Source organism: Podarcis erhardii (assembly GCF_964252035.2).
Source record: "Podarcis erhardii genome assembly, chromosome: 3".
In the NCBI taxonomy this organism is placed as follows: Eukaryota; Metazoa; Chordata; class Lepidosauria; order Squamata; family Lacertidae; genus Podarcis; species Podarcis erhardii.
In genome coordinates this window covers 78,004,830-78,031,422 of record NC_138507.1, presented here as the reverse complement: position 1 = coordinate 78,031,422, position 26,593 = coordinate 78,004,830, and the positions used below count along the sequence as shown (strand labels likewise).

The 26,593-nt window shown below is 42.9% G+C and overlaps 1 protein-coding gene across 1 annotated transcript in view; it reads right to left on the bottom strand.

Moving 5' to 3' along the window:
* The window catches only part of GPR137B (G protein-coupled receptor 137B), a 29,388-nt gene extending 3,035 nt beyond the window's left edge, over positions 1-26,353 (bottom strand). Inside the window, exons 1-5 of the mRNA XM_081856385.1 lie at positions 25,866-26,353; positions 15,863-15,912; positions 11,179-11,401; positions 3,453-3,600; positions 1,838-1,962 (exon numbers count right to left, since the gene is read on the bottom strand). Coding sequence (XP_081712511.1) covers positions 1,838-1,962; positions 3,453-3,600; positions 11,179-11,401; positions 15,863-15,912; positions 25,866-26,237 — 918 coding nt within the window. The 5' untranslated portion in view covers positions 26,238-26,353. The remainder of the gene's footprint in view (positions 1-1,837; positions 1,963-3,452; positions 3,601-11,178; positions 11,402-15,862; positions 15,913-25,865) is intronic.
* Positions 26,354-26,593: the final 240 nt, after the last annotated feature.

Here is a 26,593-nt window from a genome sequence, read left to right as displayed (position 1 = left end):
TGTTATCTGATTTGACATTGAATCTTTGCAATTTCTTTTTGAACTCTAATGTCCCAAACTAAATACAGGGGCCCAAATTAATAGCATCAGAGAATTGTAGGGTTGGAAGAGACCACAAGAGTCATCTAGTCCAACCACCTGAGATGGAGGAATCTTTTGCTCAAAGTTGCACAAGCCCAAGATTAACAGTTGCATGCTCTACCAACTGAACTATCTTCTAGTCAACAGCTATTATTAGGTTGCTCACGATACCAGTGTTGTCATTTTTTTAATTAAAAAAAAGGCATACTAAAATGGCCACAGAATTATATTTGCTCGTTGTTATCATGATGAAACTGGCTTAGCTTGGCATTATTTTGTCTTAGATTTGAGAAGAAACCATTTTTCACCCAGTGTCTCACTTTGTGAAACGTATAGTGTCATGAGAGAAAAAATAATTAAATTATGAGGATCTTCTTTAAATAAGATATAAAGTAATACAAACTTAGTCAAAGGAGTCTCTGTTGCAATTTAAGTTGTCATTTAATTCCCTGTTAACAAAGCTCACATATATAGTAGTGTATTACTATTTTTTTTGCTATTACTCCCCTCTAGTGGCTAATTTTCAAAATATCCAATTCCAAAATCCATATTTTGGAGATATTGTGGTTGGCCCAAAAAGTATCACAAAACAGTATGCAAGCTTTAGAATTCTCCATAATGCTTCATCAGGCTCAAGGATAAACAAAGCAAGGGGTGCACCTTGTAAGAGCCTTAAGGTGGGAGGAGGTAGCTGGCATTCTAATATGGTTATGCAGGCTAATCTTTAGGATTTGAATTGAAGATGAGAAAATGATTCCCCCCCCCCAATTTTATCTTAATTTTTAAAGAACCTTTGATTTTAAAGACAAATGTTTTTGTGTATTTCCCTAATTTTCCAGCCTGGGGAAATACCAAAAAAGTAAAAAAATAAAAAATGCTACATCAGTTACATAAAAAGATTTTGGAACACAAGTATGCAAAACAAGAATCTGGTTTAAATAAAGTGAAGCACTATACACTGATCTGTCCCCTCTCCTTTGTAACATTTTGCAAACTTCTGCTTTAAATGTAACTTTAAAAAGATGAATTCTTAAATGATTTCATAGTGAGTCACAATAAATCGAGAATGAGGCAAGCAAATCCTTCCTTATCATAAAAGGTAAAGGTAAAGGTACCCCTGCCTGTATGGGCCAGTCTTGCCAGACTCTAGGGTTGTGCGCTCATCTCGCTCTAGAGGCCGGGAGCCAGCGCTGTCTGCAGACACTTCCGGGTCACGTGGCCAGCGTGACAAGCTGCCTCTGGCGAGCCAGTGCAGCACATGGAACGCCGTTTACCTTCCTGCTGGTAAGCGGTCCCTATTTATCTACTTGCACCCGGGGGTGCTTTCAAACTGCTAGGTTGGCAGGCGCTGGGACCGAACGACGGGAGCGCACCCCGCCGCGGGGATTCGAACCGCCGACCATGCGATCGGCAAGTCCTAGGCGCTGAGGTTTTACCCACAGCGCCACCCGCATCCTTATCATAAATATTTGCAATCCAGATATTTTGAGCCAACAACCCTGTGCCACCTTCCCCCAAAGCTGAGAGTCCCTAACATCAGGAAAGAATTGCCTTTAATGACTCTAGAGCAGAATGGGCTGAGCGGAAGAATAATTATGCAAAAACAAAGGGTGGTGTCTGTATTGATCAATAAATGTGTGCACTCAGATTTTAGAAGGGACATGTGACATTGCTATGACATGAGAGGCATTTCCTTTAAAAAAAACAGAATATCAAGAAGTGGGCATATGTTGAATGCGGGGAAAATATAACTTACTAGGTCTTTTGTAGGGTTTCGGACACGGAAGAAGAACACCACTAAGGATGTGGGGAGAAGTTCCCATATAAACAGGATTACTCCAAATACAACATATCCAGCATCACCCAACTGACATTTCAAATCTGCCTGTTGCAAAATTAAAGTTAAATATGTATTAGATGTACAACTAGATTCGGCATTTGCTAGCAACCCCACAACCTCCATGTATTGCAGAATGCATAAGGAAAACACTTCTGCATGCAGAACTGCAACTCTTTCACCACTCTCTGTGAAAATCAACTGCATAAAATACATCTCTGAGCATCAGAGATTGCCTAGATGCATCTACAATTTTCTTGGCCTAAATAAACAAAGAACCAGCATCTATGTAGGCAGGCAGGTTTCAGAGGGATTTTCTGACCAGCAGATCTCACTGGTCAGGATGTCATGACCAGTGGGCACTTTAAACATGCTGAACTAAGTAGATGGACTATTCCACAGGCTGTTTTGGGTATGTACTTATAACATGAGGGACACAGTGTGCAATTTGGGCCTAGTTCTTAGTCACACTGGAAGGGTTATACCCATGAGTCACTTGTGGATAAACTGACCTGGTTCTGGATTTCTCGGAATGAATCACAATTGCGGCTAAACTACATGTGATACTAAATGTGTCACTTGAAAGCATGCCAGTTGTTTTGTTTAAAAAAAAATGTGCAAGGGGCATACAAGTGCAGCTCTTCCTTTTCTGCCTATGAGCCAAATGAACCTTGCACCATGCTGCTGCTGCTGCTACTTGGTTGGGCATCCTGTGATGATTTAATTACAAGAGTAGCTCCAGTGAAATCTGTAAAATCCAAAGCCCAATTAGACTTAAGACTTGCTGGCAGTTAGAGCTTCTTATAGCCTAAAAGGAATGCTTTCTTAAGGCTTTTCCATGGGTTATTTTTAATGAAGTCATCATGCCCAAACCAGGCAGATGCACATGGTAGGTTTCCTCAAGAAGAAGAAGAAGAAGAGGAGTTTGGATTTGATATCCCGCTTTATCACTACCCTAAGGAGTCTCAAAGCGGCTAACATTCTCCTTTCCCTTCTTCCCCCACAACAAACACTCTGTGAGGTGAGTGGGGCTGAGAGACTTCAGAGAAGTGTGACTAGCCCAAGGTCACCCAGCAGCTGCATGTGGAGGAGCGGGGAAGCGAACCCGGTTCACCAGATTACGGGTCCACCACTCTTAACCACTACACCACACTGGCTCTCAAGATAAGTTCATTAATTTTCTGCAGGACAAAGTGGTTATACTGCCTTACTCTCCTCCTTATATCACATTCCTGGACTACAAAATGCATATAAATGAGTCCTACATATAAATGGCTCTCCAGCTAAGCTTCTGTAGCCTCTTTTTTTTTTAAGGCTACAAAACTTTGATATCTAAAAGCTTACATATAGTCCTGCACAAAAATTTCTTACCTTGCAGACCAAGCACAGCCTGACGTGAGAAGAACCCTTTGTGGCAAATTATTATTAATTGCAATGCATGTCGGATAAATGGGTGGAGGGGGTCGTTCCTTTTATGCAGTCAAATATCAGTGCAAGAATGATTGAATCTTGATATCACAGGAAAGTACTGTACTTGCCTGATCAGATACATTGTACCAGTCGTAATCAAAAGAATTCTTGTTTTGAGAAAACGATAAAATGAACAAGTTGTAACAGGCTCTTGATGTATAAAGTAGTATAACAATCACTCCTACAGTAGTTAACTGGCATACGGATGAACCCTAAAGGAGAGATTAATACACACATCTTAGTATACTTGAATTTGGGCTTGGAAAGTGAGCACTGAAATGCCATGATTCTAGGAGAATAGCATAGCTGGACATCAAGTTACTTAGGACCATCCCAGATGTTGTTTTGTTTAAATCTACAGTTTCTTTTAGTACTGTCAGATGAACAGTGCTCATACTTACCCATATTCTGCAGCTGGGTTCTCATAATAATTCAGTGCCATACTATGCATTGTTATTAAGTAAGAAGTCCTATCATGTTCAGTGGAATTCAGTCCCAAGAAAGTGTGCACAGGATCACAGCCTCTCATATAGACCAACTTTTGTTGTTTGTTTATATGTTGGGTTGGATCTAAGATGATATATCTTTCTAGTATTTGAGATTTTATTCCCATCTAGTCTAATTTCCAAGATTTAAGCACATTTTTAAAAGCTGTCTGTCTGAACCAAGAACATTTAAATAAGCACATGACACTTTGCTGATCCAAGGGCTTGTGGCATTATTAAAGGAACTGAAATCAAGATGTGTAGGAAAAAGGATCACGAAAGCTGTGGTGGGACAGTTTACACACAGCAGACGACACTTAAAAGAGGAAATCATTGCTATGTACATATTTGCTTTAGAGATAAAATGTTGTTGCTATGGTAGTCTGGGAGGAACAAGCTGAAATAAAACTTCCCATCCTATTACAACCAAGTCTAAAAATGGAACTATATAGCTGGCATTTTCAGTATGGTATTTCCCCAAATTAACCAACTGAGACAGAGCAGTTTTATGTGGCTTTTTACACTGCAGTTTCTCTAACCTAATAAGCACCCCATGCTTCCCAACATCTTATAGAGATTTGGATTTGAGTCCCCATTCAGCTCATGAAGCTTTCTGGACAGCTGTGGCCCAGGCATGCACAGCCTTACCTACCTCACTCACAATGTTGTTGGGAAGGGTGTAGCCCTCACCCATGAACCCAGCCCTAAGCCCCATGGAGGAAAGGTGTATGTGTCAGTCCCTGTGCAGCCAGTTCATTGATTGCTGTAGATTTCTGTGTCATGAATGAAAGAATAAAACCAAACAGAAATCCTGCAAAAAAAGGATCATTGCTCTGTTGTGCTTCTGCTGAAGTAATATCACTTTCCAAATTGCATGTGTGCAAAAGTGAACACTGTATATTCCAAATATCCAACAGATTTACCACTTGTGGTGTACAGTGCTATGATTCTGTGGTGTTATGACCCAAAATCCCTGATTTGTTACTTTTTGTGCTGAAATGCATTGATGTGATACCAGGACATTTGAGTATGGTGGTGGATTATTTCAACCAGCTGCAGTGCCACTCTGAATTATTTATACAGGAGTGCTGACACATAATATGTATGCAAAACAGAATCCAATAAAGCAGTGAACCTATTTAAATGTGGCAGTAATTGTTTAAAGAAAAGATAGAATCATAGAGTTTGGAAGAGACCACAAGGGCCATCGAGTCCAACCCCCTGCCAAGCAGGAAACACCATCAGAGCACTCCTGACATATGGTTGTCAAGCCTCTGCTTAAAGACCTCCAAAGAAGGAGACTCCACCACACTCCTTGGCAGCAAATTCCACTGTCGAACAGCTCTTACTGTCAGGAAGTTCTTCCTAATGTTTAGGTGGAATCTTCTTTCTTGTAGTTTGGAACCATTGCTCCGTGTCCGCTTCTCTGGAGCAGCAGAAAACAACCTTTCTCCCTCCTCTATGTGACATCCTTTTATATATTTGAACATGGCTATCATATCACCCCTTAACCTCCTCTTCTCCAGGCTAAACATGCCCAGCTCCCTTAGCCGTTCTTCATAAGGCATCGTTTCCAGGCCTTTGACCATTTTGGTTGCCCTCCTCTGGACACGTTCCAGTTTGTCAGTGTCCTTCTTGAACTGTGGTGCCCAGAACTGGACACAGTACTCCAGGTGAGGTCTGACCAGAGCAGAATACAGTGGCACTATTACTTCCCTTGATCTAGATGCAATACTCCTATTGATGCAGCCCAGAATTGCATTGGCTTTTTTAGCTGCCGCGTCACACTGTTGGCTCATGTCAAGTTTGTGGTCAACCAAGACTCCTAGATCCTTTTCACATGTACTGCTCTCAAGCCAGGTGTCACCCATCTTGTATTTGTGCCTCTCATTTTTTTTGCCCAAGTGCAATACTTTACATTTCTCCCTATTAAAATTCATCTTATTTGTTTTGGCCCAGTTCTCTAATCTGTCAAGGTCGTTTTGAAGTGTGATCCTGTCCTCTGGGGTGTTAGCCACCCCTCCCAGTTTGGTGTCATCTGCAAATTTGATCAGGATGCCCTTGAGTCCATCATCCAAGTCGTTGATAAAGATGTTGAATAAGACCGGGCCCAAGACAGAACCCTGTGGCACCCCAATAGTCACTCTTCTCCAGGATGAAGAGGAACCATTGATGAGCACCCTTTGGGTTTGGTCAGACAGCCAGTTACAAATCCACTGAGTGGTAGCATGGTTAGGAACGCATTTTACCAGCTTCTTTACAAGAATATCATGGGGCACCTTGTCAAATGCCTTGCTGAAATCAAGGTAGGCTACATCCACTGCGTTCCCTTCATCTACCAGGCTTGTAATTCTGTCAAAAAACGAGATCAGGTTAGTCTGACACGACTTATTTTTCAGAAAACCATGCTGACTATTGGTGATCACAGTATTCCTTTCTAGGTGCTCACAGACTGTTTGCTTAATGATCTGCTCCAGAATCTTCCCTGGTATTGATGTCAGACTGACTGGGCGGTAATTATTTGGGTCCTCTCTTTTCCCCTTTTTGAAAATAGGGACAACATTTGCCCTCCTCCAGTCTGCCGGGACTTCGCCTGTTCTCCAGGAATTCTCAAAGATGACTGCCAGTGGTTCTGAGATCACATCTGCCAGTTCTTTTAATACTCTTGGATGCCGTTCATCTGGCCCTGGAGACTTGAATACATCTAAACTAGCCAAGTATTCTCGTACTATCTCCTTAGTTATTCTGGGCTGTGTTTCCTCTGCTGAATCATTTGCTCCAAATTCTTCAGGTCGGGCATTGTTTTCTTTATCGGAGAAGACTGAGGCAAAGAAGGCATTGAGGAGTTCAGCCCTTTCTGTGTCCCCTGTTTGCATTTCACCATCTTCTCCTCTGAGTGACCCCACTGTTTCTTTGTTCTTCCTTTTGCTACGAACATACCCATAAAAGCCTTTTTTGTTGCTTTTAACCTCTCTAGCAAGCCTGAGTTCATTCTGTGCTTTAGCTTTTCTGACTTTGTGTCTACACGTGCTGGCTATTTGTTTGAATTCCTCTTTGGTGGTTTCCCCCCTTTTCCATTTTTTGTACACATCCTTTTTTAATCTTAACTCAGTTAAAAGTTCTTTAGATAGCCACCCTGGCTTCTTTAGGCACCTTCCATGTTTCCGTCTCATTGGTATTGCCTGAAGTTGTGCTTTTACTATCTCCCTCTTAACAAACTCCCAGCCATCATGAACTCCCTTTCCTTTTAGTATTACTGTCCATGGGATCTCACGCAGCACTTCCCTAAGTTTTATGAAGTCGGCTTTCTTAAAGTCAAGAAATTGAGTCCTAGTATGCTTGGCTGCTCCTTTCCGCTGTATAGTAAACTTCAGAAGAGCATGATCACTCGCGCCTAATGATCCTTCCACTTCTACCCCACTAACCAGGTCATCAACATTGGTTAGGACCAGATCTAAAATGGCTGTTCCTCTTGTTGCTTCTCCCACTTTCTGGACAATGAAGTTGTCTGCAAGGCCAGTGAGGAATCTGTTTGACCTTATGCTCTTGGCTGAGTTTGACATCCAGCAAATATCCGGGTAATTGAAGTCCCCCATTACTACTATCTCCCTTCCTTTTGCATGCTTGGCCATCTGTTCCAGGAAGGCATCATCCATGTCCTCCGTTTGGCTTGGGGATCTATAGTAAACTCCCACAATGAGGTCCCTGTTATTCATCTCTCCCTTAATTTTGACCCAAATGCTCTCACTTTGGCTTTGAGGTTCTAAATCTTGGATCTCTTCACAGGTATACACATCCCTGACATATAACGCCACTCCTCCTCCTTTCTTGTCTGGTCTGTTTCTCTGAAATAGATTGTAACCCTCCATTATTACATTCCAGTCGTGGGACTTATCCCACCAGGTTTCAGTGATGCCTATTATGTCATATTTAGTTTGCTGTACCAAGAGCTCAAGCTCATCTTGTTTATTACCCATGCTTTGCGCATTAGTGTACAGACATTGAAGACCATTAATCATTCCCCCGTGTCTCTTATTTAAGGATTTTTTCCTCCCACCACTAGGTCTGCGTGCTGTTTGCTCCATTTGGTCTATGACATTTGGATGATCATCTTCATCAATTGATAGACTCCTACCTTCAGGAGCACTGTCTTCCTCCCCCACATTAGTCAGTTTAAAGCCCTCCTGATGAGGTTTCTGAGATTTTTGGCAAAAACATTCCTCCCAACCGTTGTGAGGTGCAGCCCATCGCTTGCCAGAAGTCCATCTTCAAGAAACTGCAGTCCGTGATCTAAGAATCCAAACCGTTCCTGTTTACACCATTTGCGAAGCCAGCTGTTCACTTCCACTATTTTTCTCTCTCTCCCTGGGCCACGTCGTTCAACTGGGAGGACAGATGAGATGACAATTTGTACATTTAATTGCTTCAATTTCCTGCCCAGAGCCTCATAGTCTCTTTTGATCTTCTGGAGGCTATTGCTTGCAGTGTCATTGGTTCCCACATGAACCAAGAGGAAGGGGTATTTGTCAGTGGGTTTTATGATTTCTTGTAGTCGTTCAGTTACATCTTGGATCTTAGCCCCGGGGAGACAGCACACTTCCCGAGACATCTTGTCAGGCCCACAGATCACTGCTTCTGTTCCCCTCAGTAGGGAATCCCCTATCACCACTACACGCCTCCTCTTAGGTTTGGTCGGGGTTCTTCCATGATCTGTCCGTTCCAAGGTCGCCTGCACATTCCCTGAGGACTGACTTTGCTGCTCGTCTTCATATACCTGATCGACTGTAACGAGGGAGAGATCCTCAAATGGAGTCTGCTCTTCGTCTTCCATTCTAGGGGAGAGGACCTCAAAGCGATTGTGTATTTCTAAACAATCAGAGCGAACCCTGGGCCTCCTACTTCTCTGAGTCATGTTTCTCCATATATCTGGCTCCTGTGTTGGTGAACTAGCCTCCTTCTCAGGGGAGTCCCCTGTCTCCTCCTTGGTGGAGACGGTGTGCTCTGTTGCTTCCAAGAAGAGCTCCAGCTCTCTAATTCTTTGGAGCGTAGCCACACATTCCTCCAGTTGCTGGACTTTGTCTTTTAAGAGGGAAATCAACATGCAATTGCTGCAGGTAAAGCTGCCTGCAACCTTTGGCAAGATGGCAAACATTGTGCAGGAATCGCAGGCGACTGCAGCTGTTCCCTCACTCTCCATCTTGAGAACGTGTCATTGGGGCTGGCTACAGTGGTCCTCCATCATAAGAAGCGTGCAGACAGGACAAGTAACTCCCCTCCAAAAAACCCGAGGTCTCCCCCAACAAACGTTTGAGACTAGCTCCCCTAAATCTAAAGATAGATCAAATTGCGCGCCCCTAGGCGCGCGCCGCTGCCCTACAAGCTCTGATAAGCTCCTCCCACAGCTAATCACCTACCTCAACAGAAACCCTGCCCCCTCTGACCTTTGCACAGGGAGAACAGCTAATCAGCCACAAGAAACACACACAGGAGAAAACCCTTTTTGCTCCTTCTTCAGCCGCTGCCCTACAAGCTCTGATATACATTGTAACATCACTAAGCATGGATTTCTTATCCTTAACTACCCAACCATAACTCAGTCAGGCTAAGGCATGAGTAGGCAAACTGAGGCCCGGGGGCCGGATCTGGCCCAATCGCCTTCTAAATCCGGCCTGTGGACGGTCCGGGAATCAGCGTGTTTTACATGAGTAGAATGTGTCCTTTTATTTAAAATGCATCTCTGGGTTATTTGTGGGGCCTGCCTGGTGTTTTTACATGAGTAGAATGTGTGCTTTTATTTAAAATGCATATCTGGGTTATTTGTGGGGCATAGGAATTCGTTCATTTTTTTTCTAAATATAGTCTGGCTCCCCCACAAGGTCTGAGGGACAGTGGACCAGACCCCTGCTGAAAAAGTTTGCTGACCTCGTGGCTAAGGTTTTTGGAAGAGGAAATTAACTATCTGTGAATCTGTTTTTCACTTTGATTATTCATATTTTTTTCTTTTCCAATTATATCCTGCCTTTCTTCCATCATGGAACCCAAGATACTCTCCTGATCAGGCACTTAACATACCCAAACTTGTTTAGCTTCTGTAAGGTGCAGGCCTTATGTTCCTCAAAACATGTCCTGGGACTGTACTATTTGTCCTTATAGAAACAGGCAGAAGCAATGAGAGGGGGGAATGGAAATGTGCATTGGAAAAGAGTGTGCTGTGCCCAAGTCACCACAGGGTGGTTTCATGAGGTAATTCATTTTCACAGACAAGCCCCACCCTTATTTCCCAGAAGTCACAGCAAAGCAGTAACATCTATGCTGAAGATTTGCAATCCAGTGCACACTTTCCTAGGAAAAAACCAATAGTGCTTATTCCTGATCAAAAATGTATAGGATTGCACAGTAGCAAATCAATCGTAGCAAGCGATGTTTACCTGGAAGGAAGCCCCACTGTGTTCAATTGGGGTTATTAAAGGGAGACTAAGCACATTAAATAAATATATAAAATTCTTTAAAATAACCAAATTACCATAGGAAACTAAATCGGCATGAAGGACTAGCACCAACATAGAACAAGAAGTCAGCATTTGTCTGGCGGAACAAGAGACATTTTCTAAAAGTTGCCAAATATGAGTCTTGGTGGGTCTTGATCAGGAAGGAAAACAGGTATGCTCATCAGACTATTAAATACCCATGGGATGTAATGCCGACATCTGAATAAAAAGAGACAAGTGGGGACACTGAAAGAAGAGAGGGGAAATGAAGAGAAGGAAGGGAAACAGCCACCCATAACCTTTGCTACGGCAATGAACTGAGAAGAATTATATTATGAATTTTGTTTTTCTGAATCCCTATCACTTTCCCCAACTAATGGGGGAAAGGGCAAGAATTGAGGTAAAAACATAAGCACTCAAGGACAATGTCATTTCTGAGCCTAATTCCTCTGTCGCAAAAGGGAAAGCAAGTAGCCTTCTCCTACCATTAGGCAATGCGGGGAGTGGCCCTGCATTCAATGGCACTTACTCCCTGGTATGTGTGCAAAGGACTGCAGCCTAAAGCTAATAAAATGAACATAAATCCATATTGACTTAATAGAAAAAAACAGTGGGTGGGCCACCTTTTTCTCTCATGAGTCACATACTGTGGGGACAGAACTAGAGATATGTCCTTGGGGAAAACCATGTCTGTTTGAAGTGATATGATACTGCTTTAAATGTATAGGGCCTTGTTCTTCAACATATACCACTCACTTTTCCTCACAAAGATACAATTCCCCCAGAAGTTGCACAAATGTCTGAAGTTGTACTTTACCTTGGATTCCAAGTAAATATTTGCTAAGGACATCTTGGAAATCTTGTAGAGACAAATGGAGAGCGAGATGGCACATAGCACAAACAAGGAGTCGTTTATAGCAACCCGGATCAATACAATGATCTTCCTTTCTGAATTCTCTATTCTCACAAGTATGGCACACGTTAGATTCACCAGGAGGAAAAGTAGACTGACAACAAATGACACGAGGTAAAGAGGCAACCTAAATGGGGAGAAGGAAACCATTGCTTTTTAAATGATTACCTTTTTAGCAAGTGTTAATAAAATGCACAGGGTTATCCAAGAATATATACCCTCCACTACAATTTCTAGAGGAGTAGCTGTGTTAGTCTGTCGCACATAAGCAATGAAGAGTTTTATGGCACCTAACAAATGTCCTTTTATAGGATTGGGGTGGTGGTGGTGGTATAGATGGCATCTGGGACAGGGTCTCTTCAGTGGTGGTTTCTCATTTATACAGTGCTGTCCCTCGTAAGGTGAGAAAGGTGCATCTCTCTCTCATTGACTTTCAGAGGCTATTTGTTTGTTTGTTTATTTGTTTGTTTAGTATACCACCCTATACTGAATGTATACTTAAATACATTTCTGTTTACCCAGGCATTTGATAGCTGAGTAAAACTGGCCATAGCAAGCTTGAAATTAGTAACTGGGAGGTATGTTCTAAATGATTTTACACGTTTTTAGATGGCTTTTCATTTTTTTTAATTAATTGTATTTTAGTTTAAATTGCATAGTTTTAACTTTTTGATGTTTGCTGCCTCCTGGTTTTTTGAGAGGGGCAGGACAGACATAATAATAAATAATATTTGGGTCCTCACCAAGCCTGTGGTTCTGTATCTGTAAGATGGGATTCTGTAGAAGTGGTCAAACCAGTTTCTTTGTTAATGACCACAGGCAAGTCTGTTAAGCCTCTTTTTGCCCGACTAAAAAGAGTTGGCCAAATACAGGTGTGCTGCCATAGAAATGACTAGGTAATGATGTTTCCAAAAGTAGGGAACAGGCCTCCCACCCTCACTTGGCAGGTGGCGATATCATCCTGGGTGTAGTCGAAGGGTAGGCCAGGAGCCAGTCTGTTCTAGTCACCTTTGGAGCTGGAAACACACAGAGACTTCACTGTTTGAAGGTCTGTTGGAGAGTTAAGGCTGTGAGCTCTCCTATCTTATGCTCAGTGTAAATAAAAGAAATGATAGTCTCCAATGATCTTCATTCCAAGGAAACCCAACTCAAAGGATGATCTGCACCCTTGAAATCTCTCTCCACTCAGAGATTGGGCTGTACATAACATAACAGTGTAAATGGCAAGCTTTTGTGGACTACAGTCTACTTCATCAGATGCATGAAATTTTATCCCGAGTTATAGGAATACTGTATAGGCTTAGTGGGATGGGGATTGTAAACATTGAGGTCAGAAGGAAATTAAATGCAGAAAGTACAGGTGGTGATAGTTATGTTCTTAACAGCTACCAATGACAAAGCAATTGTTAAAAACACAGACACCCTGGCATTGGTAAACTAATTAATTCATGCTGTGTGATTTTCTTTTTTAAAAGCCTTTGAACAGATTCAGGCCACAAGTGATAGCAATTAATCTTTTGGTAGATTCATTGTAATTCAATGATTTCATGATGTAATCTTCCTTTGAAGCTCCTTTTTTCAACAATTAATTTCCTTCTGATCTTACAATCTGTAACTCTCCTCTTCTCCACCCCCCACGTATACCCCTGTAACTCAAGATAAAACTTGTCATGTCTGATGAAGGGAACTGGAGACCTGAAACCTATGCCATAAATAAATTTGCTAGGTGCTATGAAACTCTTCATTGTTTCTTCATGACAAAATAGTTCCTTAGCTTAAGGCACACACCATACCTTTGAAGCACACTCTTTCTCACAAATAATTCTGGGCACCGTAGCTTACACCTCACAGAGTTACAATTCTCAGCAACCCTTAACAAGCTACAATACTCAGAATTATTAGAGGAGGCAAATGTGCTTTAAAGGTTTGAATACAACTTGGTTTAATACATTTTGCTGCCTGAGGCAAAGGAGAAGATTGCCCCCCCCCACCAAAACACACAATTCCATGTACAGAAGCTAACCAAATTGGCAGTGGAATCCCACTGCAACACTGGTGATGGGACCAAGTTCTCCATTTCACTTGAGGACAGCAGTCTAGCAGTACAGGCCACGCAGCACACAGGACTCTTGTGTTCAACGTCTCACTGTCATTCGCCCACCAGGTGCCTGCTGCAAATGCTGCCATGTGTGTAGTACATGATCAGCCATTATTAAAGTTTCTGCACAACGACGTTTGGCAAAGTAGTAGTATTTAGCAACTGACATTATTGCCATTTATAAATGTCACTTGATCACCACAGATTCATATTACCCACAGAGAACCAAAGGTTGTTGGAGTGGAAAGTTACCTTGAAGGCAATCCAGTCCAACACCCTACAGAACCAGTGTGGTGTAGTGGTTATAGCAGTGCCAAATTTAGGGTGTTGCAGGAGGTTTCCCAGCACAGGGTTGCTGTGAAGATAAATTTGGTGGTGGGGAGACCTACCTATGCCACCTTGCACTCATCAGAAGGTGAGATATAGAAATAAAAACAGCAATCTGTTTTAAATGTACTAAAAAAGTGGCATTCTTTGCTGAACTGATCCCGAGCAGACTGCAGCATTTGTACTTCGGAATGTAAGTAGTTAAATCGTTGCACAGTAACCACAGCCTGTGAACTTGTTCCATGGAAATCTGATTAAGCATCGCACACTTTCAAAACTCTGGTAGGGAGAGGCAGAGTACAACATGTGTTTGTGAACACATCCAAACAACATGCTTAAGCCATGAATTAAAAACACTCCTGTAAAATACAGAAACGGAAGGTTTTCTTACTTTACCATGTTTGCTCAGAGAAATAGAACCATAGTTGCCTCTCATGAAGGAAAGTCTAGGCAACCTCTACCCGTAGATATTTTCAAGTTGGAAAACACTTTACACCTTTCATGTTTCATACCTATGTTTAACAAATGGTGATCAATGCACACATATCTATTTTGCTACATGCATGCACTGTAGTCCAACAACAAATGAAGGGTTACAGGTACCCTACCCCACTTCCAAAGGGGTTGTGCACTTGGAGAGGTAAACTTGGAGGACATTAACTGCAGCTTCAATGCAAGCAACGTCTTGGTTCTTTCCTGTCTTTCTTGAGTCTTAATAACTGCATATGACCAGGTGTTATGTGTAACAGCTCTCCCCAGGCTCTCAGCTTCTACTAGGATCCTCCCTAATGAATCCTGGCACAGGGTGAGAAAACTGGCATGACATGGAAAAGCAAGGCATCCTGATTCTGAGGCAAGGCTCGTGGTAGCCTAAAAATTCCTTATGTGGGCATTTCAGGGCCTTCAAGACTTAACTCCAGTCCTCTCATGTTCATTGCCGTTCCTTGCACATACTATGCATAAAGAAAACCACAACACTTATTTCAAAGCACGGTAGGCTAAAGTGTTACCCGCTACATTGCAGGATCCCTTTGGGAGAAGAGAAGGCTAAGAAACAAACCCTACACAATTCAGGAGTGGAGACCCTAAGATGGTGGGATGGCATCTTGCAACTCCTGCATTTAAGCTGGTGCCAAACGTATTGCTCTGCTTTCCTTTGGACCACATCAGTGAGGCCAAGATGGAGGTCTTGTCATCTGGGCAGCCCAGGACCTCCATACACATTGCCCAGGCTTGTGCTACTTTGGTGCTACTAACACAGCAAAAACAGTGCAGGAGATAGCAGTTACAAGTTACCATTCTCTGGAGCCACAAGAGGCACTGTGATTCTCTAGTGGTTTAACTTCATGCTCAGAGGTGCACTCCATGGTCTCTCGAGACAGATGAATGCCAACAATAAACAGACTAAAGTGTGCCTCAGAATCACTAAAACTCTCACGAAAATGTTGCAATGTAATTATTACTTCTTTCAGTAGGTGAATACAGTTCCTATGGAAATAATAATAATAATAATAATAATAATAATAATAATAATAATTAATTTATTTATACCCCGCCCTTCCCAGCCAAGGCCAGGCTCATATTACAAGCAATAATAAAAACAAGATGAATGATTACAACTTAAAAACAAAAATAAAACACAACATTAAAATAATGGAACATTAAAATACTAAAATGTAGCCTCATCGCAGGAGGAGAAGGAAAAGAAAAAAGAAAGAGAGGGAGGGAGGGAATCAAATTGGCTCCAAGCCAAAGGCCAGGCGGAACAACTCTGTCTTACAGGCCCTGCGGAAAGAAATCAGATCCTGTAGGGCCCTGGTCTCATGAGGCAGAGCGTTCCACCAGACCGGAACCAGAGTTGAAAAGGCCCTGGCTCTGGTTGAAGCCAATCTAACTTCCTTAGGGCCCGGGACCACTAGGGTGTTATTTATGGACCTTGAGGCTCTCTGTGGGGCATACCAGGAGAGGCGGTCCCGTAGGTACGAGGGTCCTAGGCCGTGAAGGGCTTTAAAGGTCAAAAGCAGCACCTTAAATCTGACCCTGTACTCCACCGGGAGCCAGTGCAGCTTGAAAAGCACTGGGTGAATATGTATTACAATATGGCCCAGCCAGCAATGAACGGTTGTTTTTCCTTTTATTCCTTACAGGAAAGGTGTTTCTTACCTGTATTTAAGTAGTTCTGGTGAGTATTTTGATTTAGCTTTGAAAATCACCTGTAATAAAAATGAAAGTACATATTATACTTACACAATTAAAGGTTTAAATATTGTGAGCACTCTCTTGTCCCTTTAATAGAGATGGGCCTTTCCTGAGCAGGCTTGGCTTGTTCATTGAAGTTTGCTGGGCTGTGGGACTGAGAACACTGTTGTTTAATGTGGATACTAAGCTTCCTGTATCTCCATTTTCTATATCATGTTCTCCAAATCACTGCATTCCCACACTTTCCAGTCCCTTTGTATGGATTTTCCAATACCTGAGATCCTCCAAAAAGGAGAACAAAGAGCAGAATGTCATATGGACAACAAAGGATTAATGGAAGCACATGAAGCTTACTTGACACATTAAATGATGGTATGGATGAGCCCTCTGTCGCATCCCAAGTAAGTTGATTTCCCATTGCTCAGCTGCTTTTACAGAACACAGGTGTTTCCTGATGAGCAATTTCAGCCTGTTTGGCTGAAACCCAGTTGCTTATTGTCCTTTTTCTAGGCTGTTTTACACATAAAAGTAGAAAAAGCAAGTGCCTATTATATATCTAGCATGTGCCCACTTTCGCACTGTAACAAGTGAAATGACTAAACATCCTTCTTGTTAACTTTGTGTGAACTGCATAAATGAAGAAGCAGCTGAGATCATTGTGGTACCCCTCAGTCTGTGTCTCCACACCAGGTGGACACATGGTAGAAAATAGTGGGGTCAGGGTTAAAGTAGGTACCTACTAAATACTTAACAGCAGGAGTAGCCAATGTGGTATCCATTAGGCAGTGGTTAGGAGTGATGGAGATGGGAGTCAAACAACTGTATTGGAAGTATATAGTGCATATCTATCCTCTTCTATTGTAATGTGTGAACATCCCTAAGCAGCCCTAGTAGAAAAACACTTAATATAAACCAGGGGTGGGGAACCTCCAGATGTTGTTGGATCCCATCTCCCACCAGTCCCAGCCACCATAGTCCAATGATCAGAGATTATGGGAGCTGCAGTCCAGCAGACGGGTTCCCTTCTGCCGTTCAAAATAGAAGCCTTTAACAGAGCAGTTCTATGCAAGTCAGAAGCAAGTCCCAGGTTATTCACTGGGGCTTACTCCCTAGAAAGTGTGTTTAAAGACCTGGATGCATAAAGACCTGAGAACTGGCACATTCCCCATTTTTTTCTGATCTAAATATATTCTGGGCCACTTCCTCTTAACCTTTTCCACGTGCTACAAACTTGCTAATATGTTCCAAACTTGTTACTCATATTCATCACTATCCTCTAATTCATCTCCATTTTGTTTTCATCTTTGTAAAAATTTGGTGCTCACAGCTAATCTGAATAGTCCAAGGAGCGTGGCTCTCCAATGTTAAACCGGGAGGCAGGAAGTAAAATAAGCAAACACTTGGAAAAAGTACGCATGTCTTCTCTTGCACTCATATAGTGATGTAAACACCAAACAATGGCCATTGATACTTATAATTGCCCCATCTTGTGTAGATACACAATATGCTATTTGCTTAGGTTCCAAAACATAAAGGGTGTCTTTCCCCTATTTTATCCCTGTGAGGCAGGCCAGGCTGAGAAATAGCGGGTGGCAGGATGGCGCAAGCCTGATGTGAAAGACAAGATGGTGGTCCCTCTATTCCACATATACCAGTACAAGCTGACCAGACTGACAGCTGAATCTGATTTTAAAACACTGGTGGCAGGATAGCACCCTCCACCATAACCTAGGGCAGCAAACTAGCCTTCAGTTTCTTCGTACCAAAATGAAAAGCAGGGTTTGAAGTCCCATAAAGTAGCTTAAATATGGCTGGCACAAACAATCAAATTGCTTAAAGTTGTAAAGATTTTCAGCTCCATCTGGTAGATTACATCTTAACAACGAGTCTTTTCAGCACCAAATACTGGTATGTGTTGGCCATGGTATAAACATGTGTTAGGAATACTTACAGAAAGAATTTCCCTGAACTGATTTGCATTCTTATTTCTTGTTTCTAGGCATGTCTTTGAAATACCTTTGCTAACTTCTCTTTAAGGATAAGCATTGAAAAGTCAAAGATGTGATTACCCTGATGGAATCACCATAATTCCAAGTGTTGCAAACACAACTGATAAGAATACACAGATTGCTTGTTTACTTTATTCAACGTTATTTTCTTTTCCCCTGTGAAGATCACTGAACGAATCAGGATGTGGAAACAACACTTCACATACCTATGTCACAAGAACACAAGTGACAATAAAATGAAAGTGATCAGTGAATGTAAACATGTGCAAGGAAAGATGTATACAATACAGAATTACAAAACACAAGTTAAACAAACGGTGGCCACCGTATATCCAAATAATACAGATAGTAATTGACAAGATATCCAGGATTGTATCTTGTTTCATATTCCTTCCGAAATGAATTGGAGAATTATTCATGGGTGGGAATCATTAATCCCCTTATACCTTCAATCTTTTCTTTCAAAAGGGTGCTTTGATACACAAGACTTAACATAAATGATATATAATCCGAATGTAAAAACTACATAGACCAGAATGTTCATTTACATTACAAATGCCTCTCTTCCACTCTTGCTTCTGCATCGACTTTCCAATGGTATTTGCATGTGAGGGAGCTACAGAGGCCATTCATACTTCATATATGAAAGCACCCTTTGTGCTGAGTAACAGCCACATTCCATATTAACTACGTGTAAAACACAGCCTGACAGCAGATACATTTTGAGAGCTAAGAGGAAAAGCTACACATGACAAGAGAAGACAGAGAAATCTCAGCATCACTAAAGGTAAAGGGACCCCTGACCGTTAGGTCCAGTCGCGGACGACTCCGGGGTTGCGGCTCTCATCTCGCTTTACTGGCCAAGGGAGCTGGAGTACAGCTTCCGGGTCATGTGGCCAGCATGACTAAGCCAATTCTGGCAAACCAGAGCAGCGCACGGAAATGCCATTTACCTTCCCGCCGGAGCAGTATCTATTTATCTACTTGCACTTGATGTGCTTTCAAACTGCTAGGTGGGCAGGAGCTGGGACCAAACAACGGGAGCTCATCACGTCGCGGGAATTCGAACCGCCGACCTTCTGATCGTGTCCCTGGCCTCAGGATCACTAGCCAAGCTGAAAGAGACTAAACGCTGAGCAGGATACAAAAACCATTCACTTCGAAATCAGCAGCCTTTAGGACACTGCTCCAGTTAGGGTACCCTTTTATTGCATATCTAAGACCCAATAAAATGTACACTGGGTGAACAGGAAGAATGTAACTCAAGCATTATTGCATATACCCAGTGTTGCATTTAAACTGGGCTCTGACCTATTAGCATGGCAACATAGGACCTGCCTACACTACAGAGCCCTCTGGTGCACGTGTAGTGGGTGAGGAGGAGCAGATTAAAATGAATTGCCTGGCATGTGCTGCACCACGGGGGCAAGTTCCTCCTCTCCAGGTTTATAATATTTACATCAGGCCTAGTTGTAGCAATTCTGGATATCACAAAGATAGGTTAACACACACACACACACACACACACACACACACACACACACACTTCTCTCTCTCTCTCTCTCTCTCCCCCCCCCCCCGTGTGTGAGACAGACAGACAGACAGACAGACAATTTCCTTAGGCTAGTAGACCAAAACAAAGCCATGGGGGGATGAGTCAAATGGCCTCCCTATGCCCCATACTGAAAAACTGAAAATAACAAGTGTCTTTGCTCCTTCATCTTAGACTATTTAAGGATAAAATCCATAGACGGGTTATGCAATTTTGTTCTTAATTAGAAAGATGTATTATGCAGTGAATCTCACCCAGTGGATCAAGATAACTGTTCCTTTGAGAATAAATCCTGTGTTTTGTATGGGAGTGACTTGCTGAAGCACTCTGACTCAGAATGGAAAGGCATATTACGCAGCAAAAATGGAGTTCCATTCCATTTGTAAACCTAATATGGGGGTGAAACACGGAATCTACAGGAGAGAAGTGGCAGGCAGGAGTGAGTGTTCATCTCTTCCAGCTTTTCTCTCTCACCCCCTTTGGACAGAAAGTTCCAAACCCTCCTTACCAACAAAGACACATATTTGGAAAACATCTGGTTCCATCCTGAAAAGTTTGCAAGAAGGGACTCTGAAGGATTTGCACTAGAGCCGTGTTTCCCAGCTTGTGGACCCACAAGGAAAGTAAAACCAAAATAATTATTACTTTAATCCTTAACTGGTATGATGAATTCCTCTTACAACTTTTTGTTTTGTTGGCATATTACTCTTGCATGCCACCCTGATCTCTGAGCAGTGCAAGATTCCAGGGGTTCGAGGCGCTTAAGCAGCATCTGTGTTTCCTTTTGGAAATGAGGCACAGTGGAGACTGTGGTATCTTTATAGAATCACGGAGTTGGAAGGGACCCGGAGGGTCATCTACTCTAACCCCCTGCAAGGCTGGAATGTTAGGTAGGTCATACATAACAGGTGTACATTCAACCTCTGCTTTAAAACCTCCAGGGAAGGAGAGCCTACCACCTCTCATGGGAGCACCTCCAATTCCTCCTGCTACACCCCTTCTTCCCCCTTGCCTTCAGCTATTGACTGCTTACAGTCTTGCCCATCCACACTCTGGATCTCTTCAGCCACCCCTTCCATCTGTGTGCTCCTGGGTCAGTTTCAACCCCATGTAGAGTCTCATCTGGCAGGGCCCTCACCTCGCATGGAGTCACACTTTCCTTTCCACAGAGCCTTCTCGCCCACTCTGCTTGCCGCTGCCCCACCCTGGTCTCGCTGCTGGAAAATTCGCTCAAGCTGCTGGCTCTGCTGCTCCACCTGTTGCCAGATTTGCTGCCGAAGCATCAACCTGAACACCTCCAGGAATGCTGCTGTTCCTCCATCCATCTTGACTCAAGACGCACCTCGCTCACAGACCCTCCTCCAGAAAACATGTATCCCAACTTTTGACACCAGTGTTGCACGCCACCCCAACCTCTGAATGTTGCAAGATTCCAGGGGTTCCTAGCACTGAGGGGTCCACAGAATCAACACCCAAAAAGGCTATTATTTCTCCCATAGCTGCACCCTTGGATTGCAGCAGAAATCAGGGATGGCTCTCTTTCTCTGCATGCTTCTGGTCCACATCACTGCTAACTCTCAACTCTGGCTTTTGTCCTTTCCACTATCTGTGATTGTTAGGAAAGCCTTAGTCCTCTCACAGGGTTTCCTGTTAAACCACTCTGGGAACTGTTGCTCTGCAAGGGACACAGGGGTCTCATAATAACTCTCAATGCCCTTAACAAACTGCACACTTACGTAATCATATGTGTTCAGAATGATTTTTTTATAGCTTGTGAAGCAATATCCTTTAATCAGATGGTTGTTATTCTTACATTCCCATAAGCACAACAGTGAATAACTATGTAAGCACTATAAACATTCTAACAAATTCCACATTAATAGGGATCTATGGTAAAATTCTTCTTGGATGGCTTAAGTAATGGTTATGAAATCGGCAAACTTTAAAATGCACAAAACGAATGACTGCCAAAAACCTACAGTCCAAAATTCATGTGATAATAAATCTATGGCTAATCATACCAAGTAAATTTGGACTAGTGGGCTGCTGTGCCAAAAAGGTAAAGGTAAAGGACCTCTGACAGTTAAGTCCAGTCGCAGACGACTCTGGGGTTGTGGCGCTCATCTCGATTTACAGGCCGAGGGAGCTGACGTTTGACTGCTCAGCAGACAGTTTTTCTGGGTCAAGTAGCCAGCATGACTAAGCTGCTGCTGGCACAAAGGAACACCGAAACCAGAGCACCACACGGAAATGCCGTTTATCTTCCCACAGGAGTGGTACCTATTAATCTACTTGCACTTTTGGGTGTGCTTTTGAACTGCTAGGTTGGCAGGAGCTGGGACCGAGCAACGGGAGCTCACCCCGTTGTGGGGATTTGAACAGCCGACCTTCTGATTGGCAAGCCCAAGAGGCTCAGTGATTTAGACCACAGCACTACCCGCGTACTAAAGGAGCTCATAATTACAACCCCCATAACAGAGCCACACCCACAAGAGAGCCCCAAAATGCAGGCAAGTATGACAATCCATTTTTTTTATTGCAATGTCTCAAAGAGCAGAAATACCCATTGGATTAGAATCCTATGAACATGAAAAGCCCTGCTGGATCACACCAAAGATGTAATTTGTCCAGCATCCTTTTTTCACAGTGACCAAAAAGATGCCTCTGGAAGCCTTGAGCACAACAATACTAGCCCCACCTATGATTTCCCAGCGCCTGATATTAGGAGGCATACTACTCCAACATACTGTAGAAGATAGTATGTAACTTTTCTGGCTAGTAGCTGCTGACAGCCTTAACCCTCCATGAAATCGTCCAACCACTTGAAAAAATGGTGCCCACTATTACGTCTTGTGGCATCAAATTCCATAGTTGGACTTTGGCTGGAGAGACCTTGGTTCAAGTCCATAAAGTTAACCAGGTAACCTTGGGCCAGTCACTGTTTGAACCCAGCCCAGCTATCCAAGCAATTATGTGACAGACCAGACCTGTCCTCCATTTCCCCAAGTTTACAATGCTGGCAAATACAGTGGTACTGCATGCGTGTGATGTCATTTTGAGCATCTGCGCATGCGCAAGCGGCAAAACCTGGAAGTAATGTGCTCCGTTACTTCCGGGTTGCTGAGGAGCACAACTCGAACATGCTCAACTCAAAGCGTATTTAACCCGAGGTATGACTGTACTGATAAAACAAATGGCACCATCTCTCCTACTTTGAAAAAGGCACCAAAAAGTGGAGGAGGTTTCCAGTTCAGCTCCTCTGCTTGCGGTTACTGTTAACATGCTACTAACATGCCAACCTGGTGCCCTCCACATGCTGTGGACATTTGCCATCACCCCCAGCCAGCCTTGATGGGAGTTGTAGCCCAAAACAACTGGTGGGCTGGCAAAAGCTGTACTATGAGGTCCAAGATAACCTCTTGTTTTGCCAATGCTTTGTACATGTTAGTTTACTAGCATAATTTCAACCGATTACCTAATGTATTTCTCCTGCTCAGCTATCCTAATTAATATTATGGGCTTTCTCTTTACAACATGTCCAACTACAAACTTATATTGTTTTGCTAGCATTCAGTAACTTTCCTTCACACCCAAGAGGCTTGGTGTTATGCATGGTGAGACAACCAATCTGAAGCCTTTCTTATTTTTATTTGGGTGAAAGTTGCCTCTGGACAGAGTGATCTCTTCTCCTCCCTTTCCACACTTGCCCTTGCTTGTCTTCTGTGACAACGTAGATGTGATTTTAACAGGGCACCCTTTGACAACATGCTGAATTACAAGCCAAACTTGCCACCTCCTGTATAGAATCTGAACCATCCACTCAAATAGGGTATTGTTTCCTAAGAAACAACCCCTATTGTATTTAGTGGAGATTACTTTCAACTAAGTGTGTGCACAAGATTGCAGCCTGTGTGTGATTTATTGTCATGGATCTTGCAATTCTTTTATGTAGTTCTCCTTCAAAGGTTGACCTATTTTCTCAACTCTTCTTTTATTAGTATTATTGGGGGCTTTTCTGTACAAGCAAAATCTGCCACAAATTTATTGTTATGATATTGGGGTGCTAAGCTGTAGGCCAGACTCCTCAGATTCCTGCATCTAGCAAGTATTAAGAGCTAATCAAACAGTCTAAATTCTGGAGATAGCAAAGCTAGCTTCCTGGTGAGCTGATGGGAGATTAAGGGGTTCAGACTCCAAATGGGTGGGAGCCCCTCCCTCAACAGGCAAAGGCAGAGTTATGGTAGAGTGTTGCAGAAGAAAAGCGACAAGCTGGAGAAAAAGCCATGCCTGATTTCTGCTGGAATCCAAGGCTACGATTATGGCAGAAACAATACCCTTTCAGGGCATTAATCCTGTGAACCCCTCCATCATAGGCTCAGGTTGTATAAATGTGTTATACACCACAGTCTCTACTGTGCGTCATTCCTAAAGGAAACACAGACCCTTGATAAGTGCCTGGAACCCCTGGAAACTCGCATTGCTCAGAGATCGGGGTGGTGTGCAACAGTGTTTTAGCTTTTGTGTGCTACTTCTTTTAAGTTTGTCAGTATAATATCTCATCTGCATTTAACAAAAGACTTGCAGGCTTATTCTGTTTTTCAAAAATGTAATTTTATGTTACTTATAACCTTCTTTGGAAGGATTTGCTTCCTGGAAGGAGGTATTTAAATAACTGCAATTAAAAAATAAATAATGTTACATTATATTATACATAACATATAATATAAAGTTTTGATCCTATGCACATATGTTGGAAATAAGCTCCACTGAAGTCAGCGGGGTTTTGTTCCAAGCGAGCATGTAAAGGAACACTGCACAAGCCATTCAGTGAGTTTCTCGGACCTGTATACCCGAAGGAGCGTCTCCACCCCCATCATTCAGCCCAGACACTGAGATCCAGCGCCGAGGGCCTTCTAGCGGTTCCATCTTTGCAAGAAGTGAGGTTACAGGGAACCAGGCAGAGGGCCTTATCGGTAGTGGCACCCGCCCTGTGGAATGCCCTCCCATCAGATGTCAAAGAAATAAGCAGCTATCCTATTTTTAAAAGACATCTGAAGGCAGCCCTATTTAGGGAAGTTTTTAATATTTAATGCTGTATTGTTTTTAACACTTGATTGGGAGCCACCCAGAGTGGCTGGGGAAACTCAGCCAGATGGGTGGGGTATAAATAAATAAATAAATAATATCCCAAATGAGTTGAGATTTCAAAGCCTGTAGAAACTTTGCATTGTATGGCATTTTTAATAAAATATTGCAACTGCTCTGCCCAGCTTCTTTAAAAGGCTGATAATTTTATATTTCCTGCTTGTGTTTGTATATAAAGAAAAAAAGAAAAAAGGAAAGTAAAATATTGTTTAGTACTAAATATTTGGTCCAAATGATCAAATTGCTCAATGGTATTAAGTAATAATGCTTAGCATTAGTGCATTTCAAGTATTTAAAGCTCACTTCACATGCATTTCTTTCACTAGCCCTAAACAACAGTCCTGCAAAATAGGCCAGAAGGTGAACTGAGGTTGAGAAAACAGTGAGAGGTTTGCCTAAGGCCATCTAGCAAGTTCCTGGATGAGGTAAAAAAGAGCAAGCTCATTGCTTCCATTCTTAACCCTTGCTCCACACCAGATCTGAGAGAATTTTCCCGCACATACTTTTGCGTAAGTTTTCGCTTGACAGGACTGAAATCAAAACAGAAATAACTCTTGCAATCAAAATAAATGGCCAGAGAGATTTGGATCTCTTGATAGCTAGCTTTATTAATACTAACCCATCTCTATGGCAGTGAGATCACAGAACTGAGATCCAGACGCTTTGCTGAACAGACAACATGAGTAAGTTGCAAAACCTTACTTTGTTTTGTTGGTAAAAATCAGATGACCTGCTCAGTTTGATGAGGAAGCAGTTTCCCTCCCTCCTTTTTCGTTTCCTTATCAGTATCTATTTGAGGATCGGCTTAAGCATTTCATGTTGGGTTTTTAAAGTATCCCCCACATATCCAATACAAGGACAACTTCTACGGACTACAAGTGTGCAACAAAGGTTTGTGTAAAAGTAACATGGCTCTTGGTGTATGAAAAAGCACGACAAGTTGAACTATAGTTTATACTAACCGAACAAGGATGTCTTATGGTATTTCATTCAATGCTAAGCTCCTATGCATGAGGAATGCTATCTTTGCTTCTCCCCCTCCCTGAGATTCAGAGACAACAGAGAAACTCTCTTTTTGCACTCTGGTGGGATTCGCCTACCTTTTACTCAGAGTAGGCCCACTTAAATTAATAACTTAGCCGTGTCCATCCATTTCAAAGCTAAGACTTTCTGAATGGTTTCTGCATGTACAACTTAGCTGAATGCCACCCTCAAAAAAACCAACAATCCTGGCACAATCCAGACCTGGCCATTTCCTTACCTGAGTGAAGTAAAGATTCATCAGTGTCAGTGTAAAAAACTGGAGGCACACGGGGAAGCAGTAAAGCAGCCAGAAGGCGAAAGGGCTGAGAGAATTGGCCGTGACAAAGTCTCTGAAGTAAAAGGAAAAGAGCACCGTCCGAAGCGACGCCCAGAGCAGGCAGAGGAAGAGAAAGACCGTCTGGTAGCTGAGCCTCTTGTGCCGGTAGTGAAGGACCAGCCAGAGCTGGATGTAGATGAAGACGAAGAGGAGGGAATAAAAGACCGTGTAGGCAATGGTCAGCCCCAGCTTCACATAGGGAGGCACCGCGGGGCTCAGAGTGGAGGGGAAGGTGTCGTTGCCCAGGGAGCTCCTCCACTCGAGGGCCTCCATCCCCGGCTAACTTGGCCTCCTGCTTCGGCTGCCGCCTCCTCCTCCTCTCATCTTCCTACAGCAGAGCAAGAAAACAAGCCGCACTTCCTCTTTGGCGGCTCACCGAGGGCTTGCAGCACATGATCGCAATCCGGAGTGATTCACGAGGACTGCCTCTGTCAGCATTTGACAAGCAGCCACTCAGAAAAGCCCATCTCGGCGTGCCCTCAATTGAAACCGCCTCCTGCCCATTCGCCGGTCTTCCGCCCGGAGTTGCTCTTTAAACGACGCTATCTCTTTAAATAAAGAACAAATGCTTAAAACAAAGCGGGCTCTAAATTTTGATTTATGCAATTCCCCGCTCCCCTCCCTAGTTG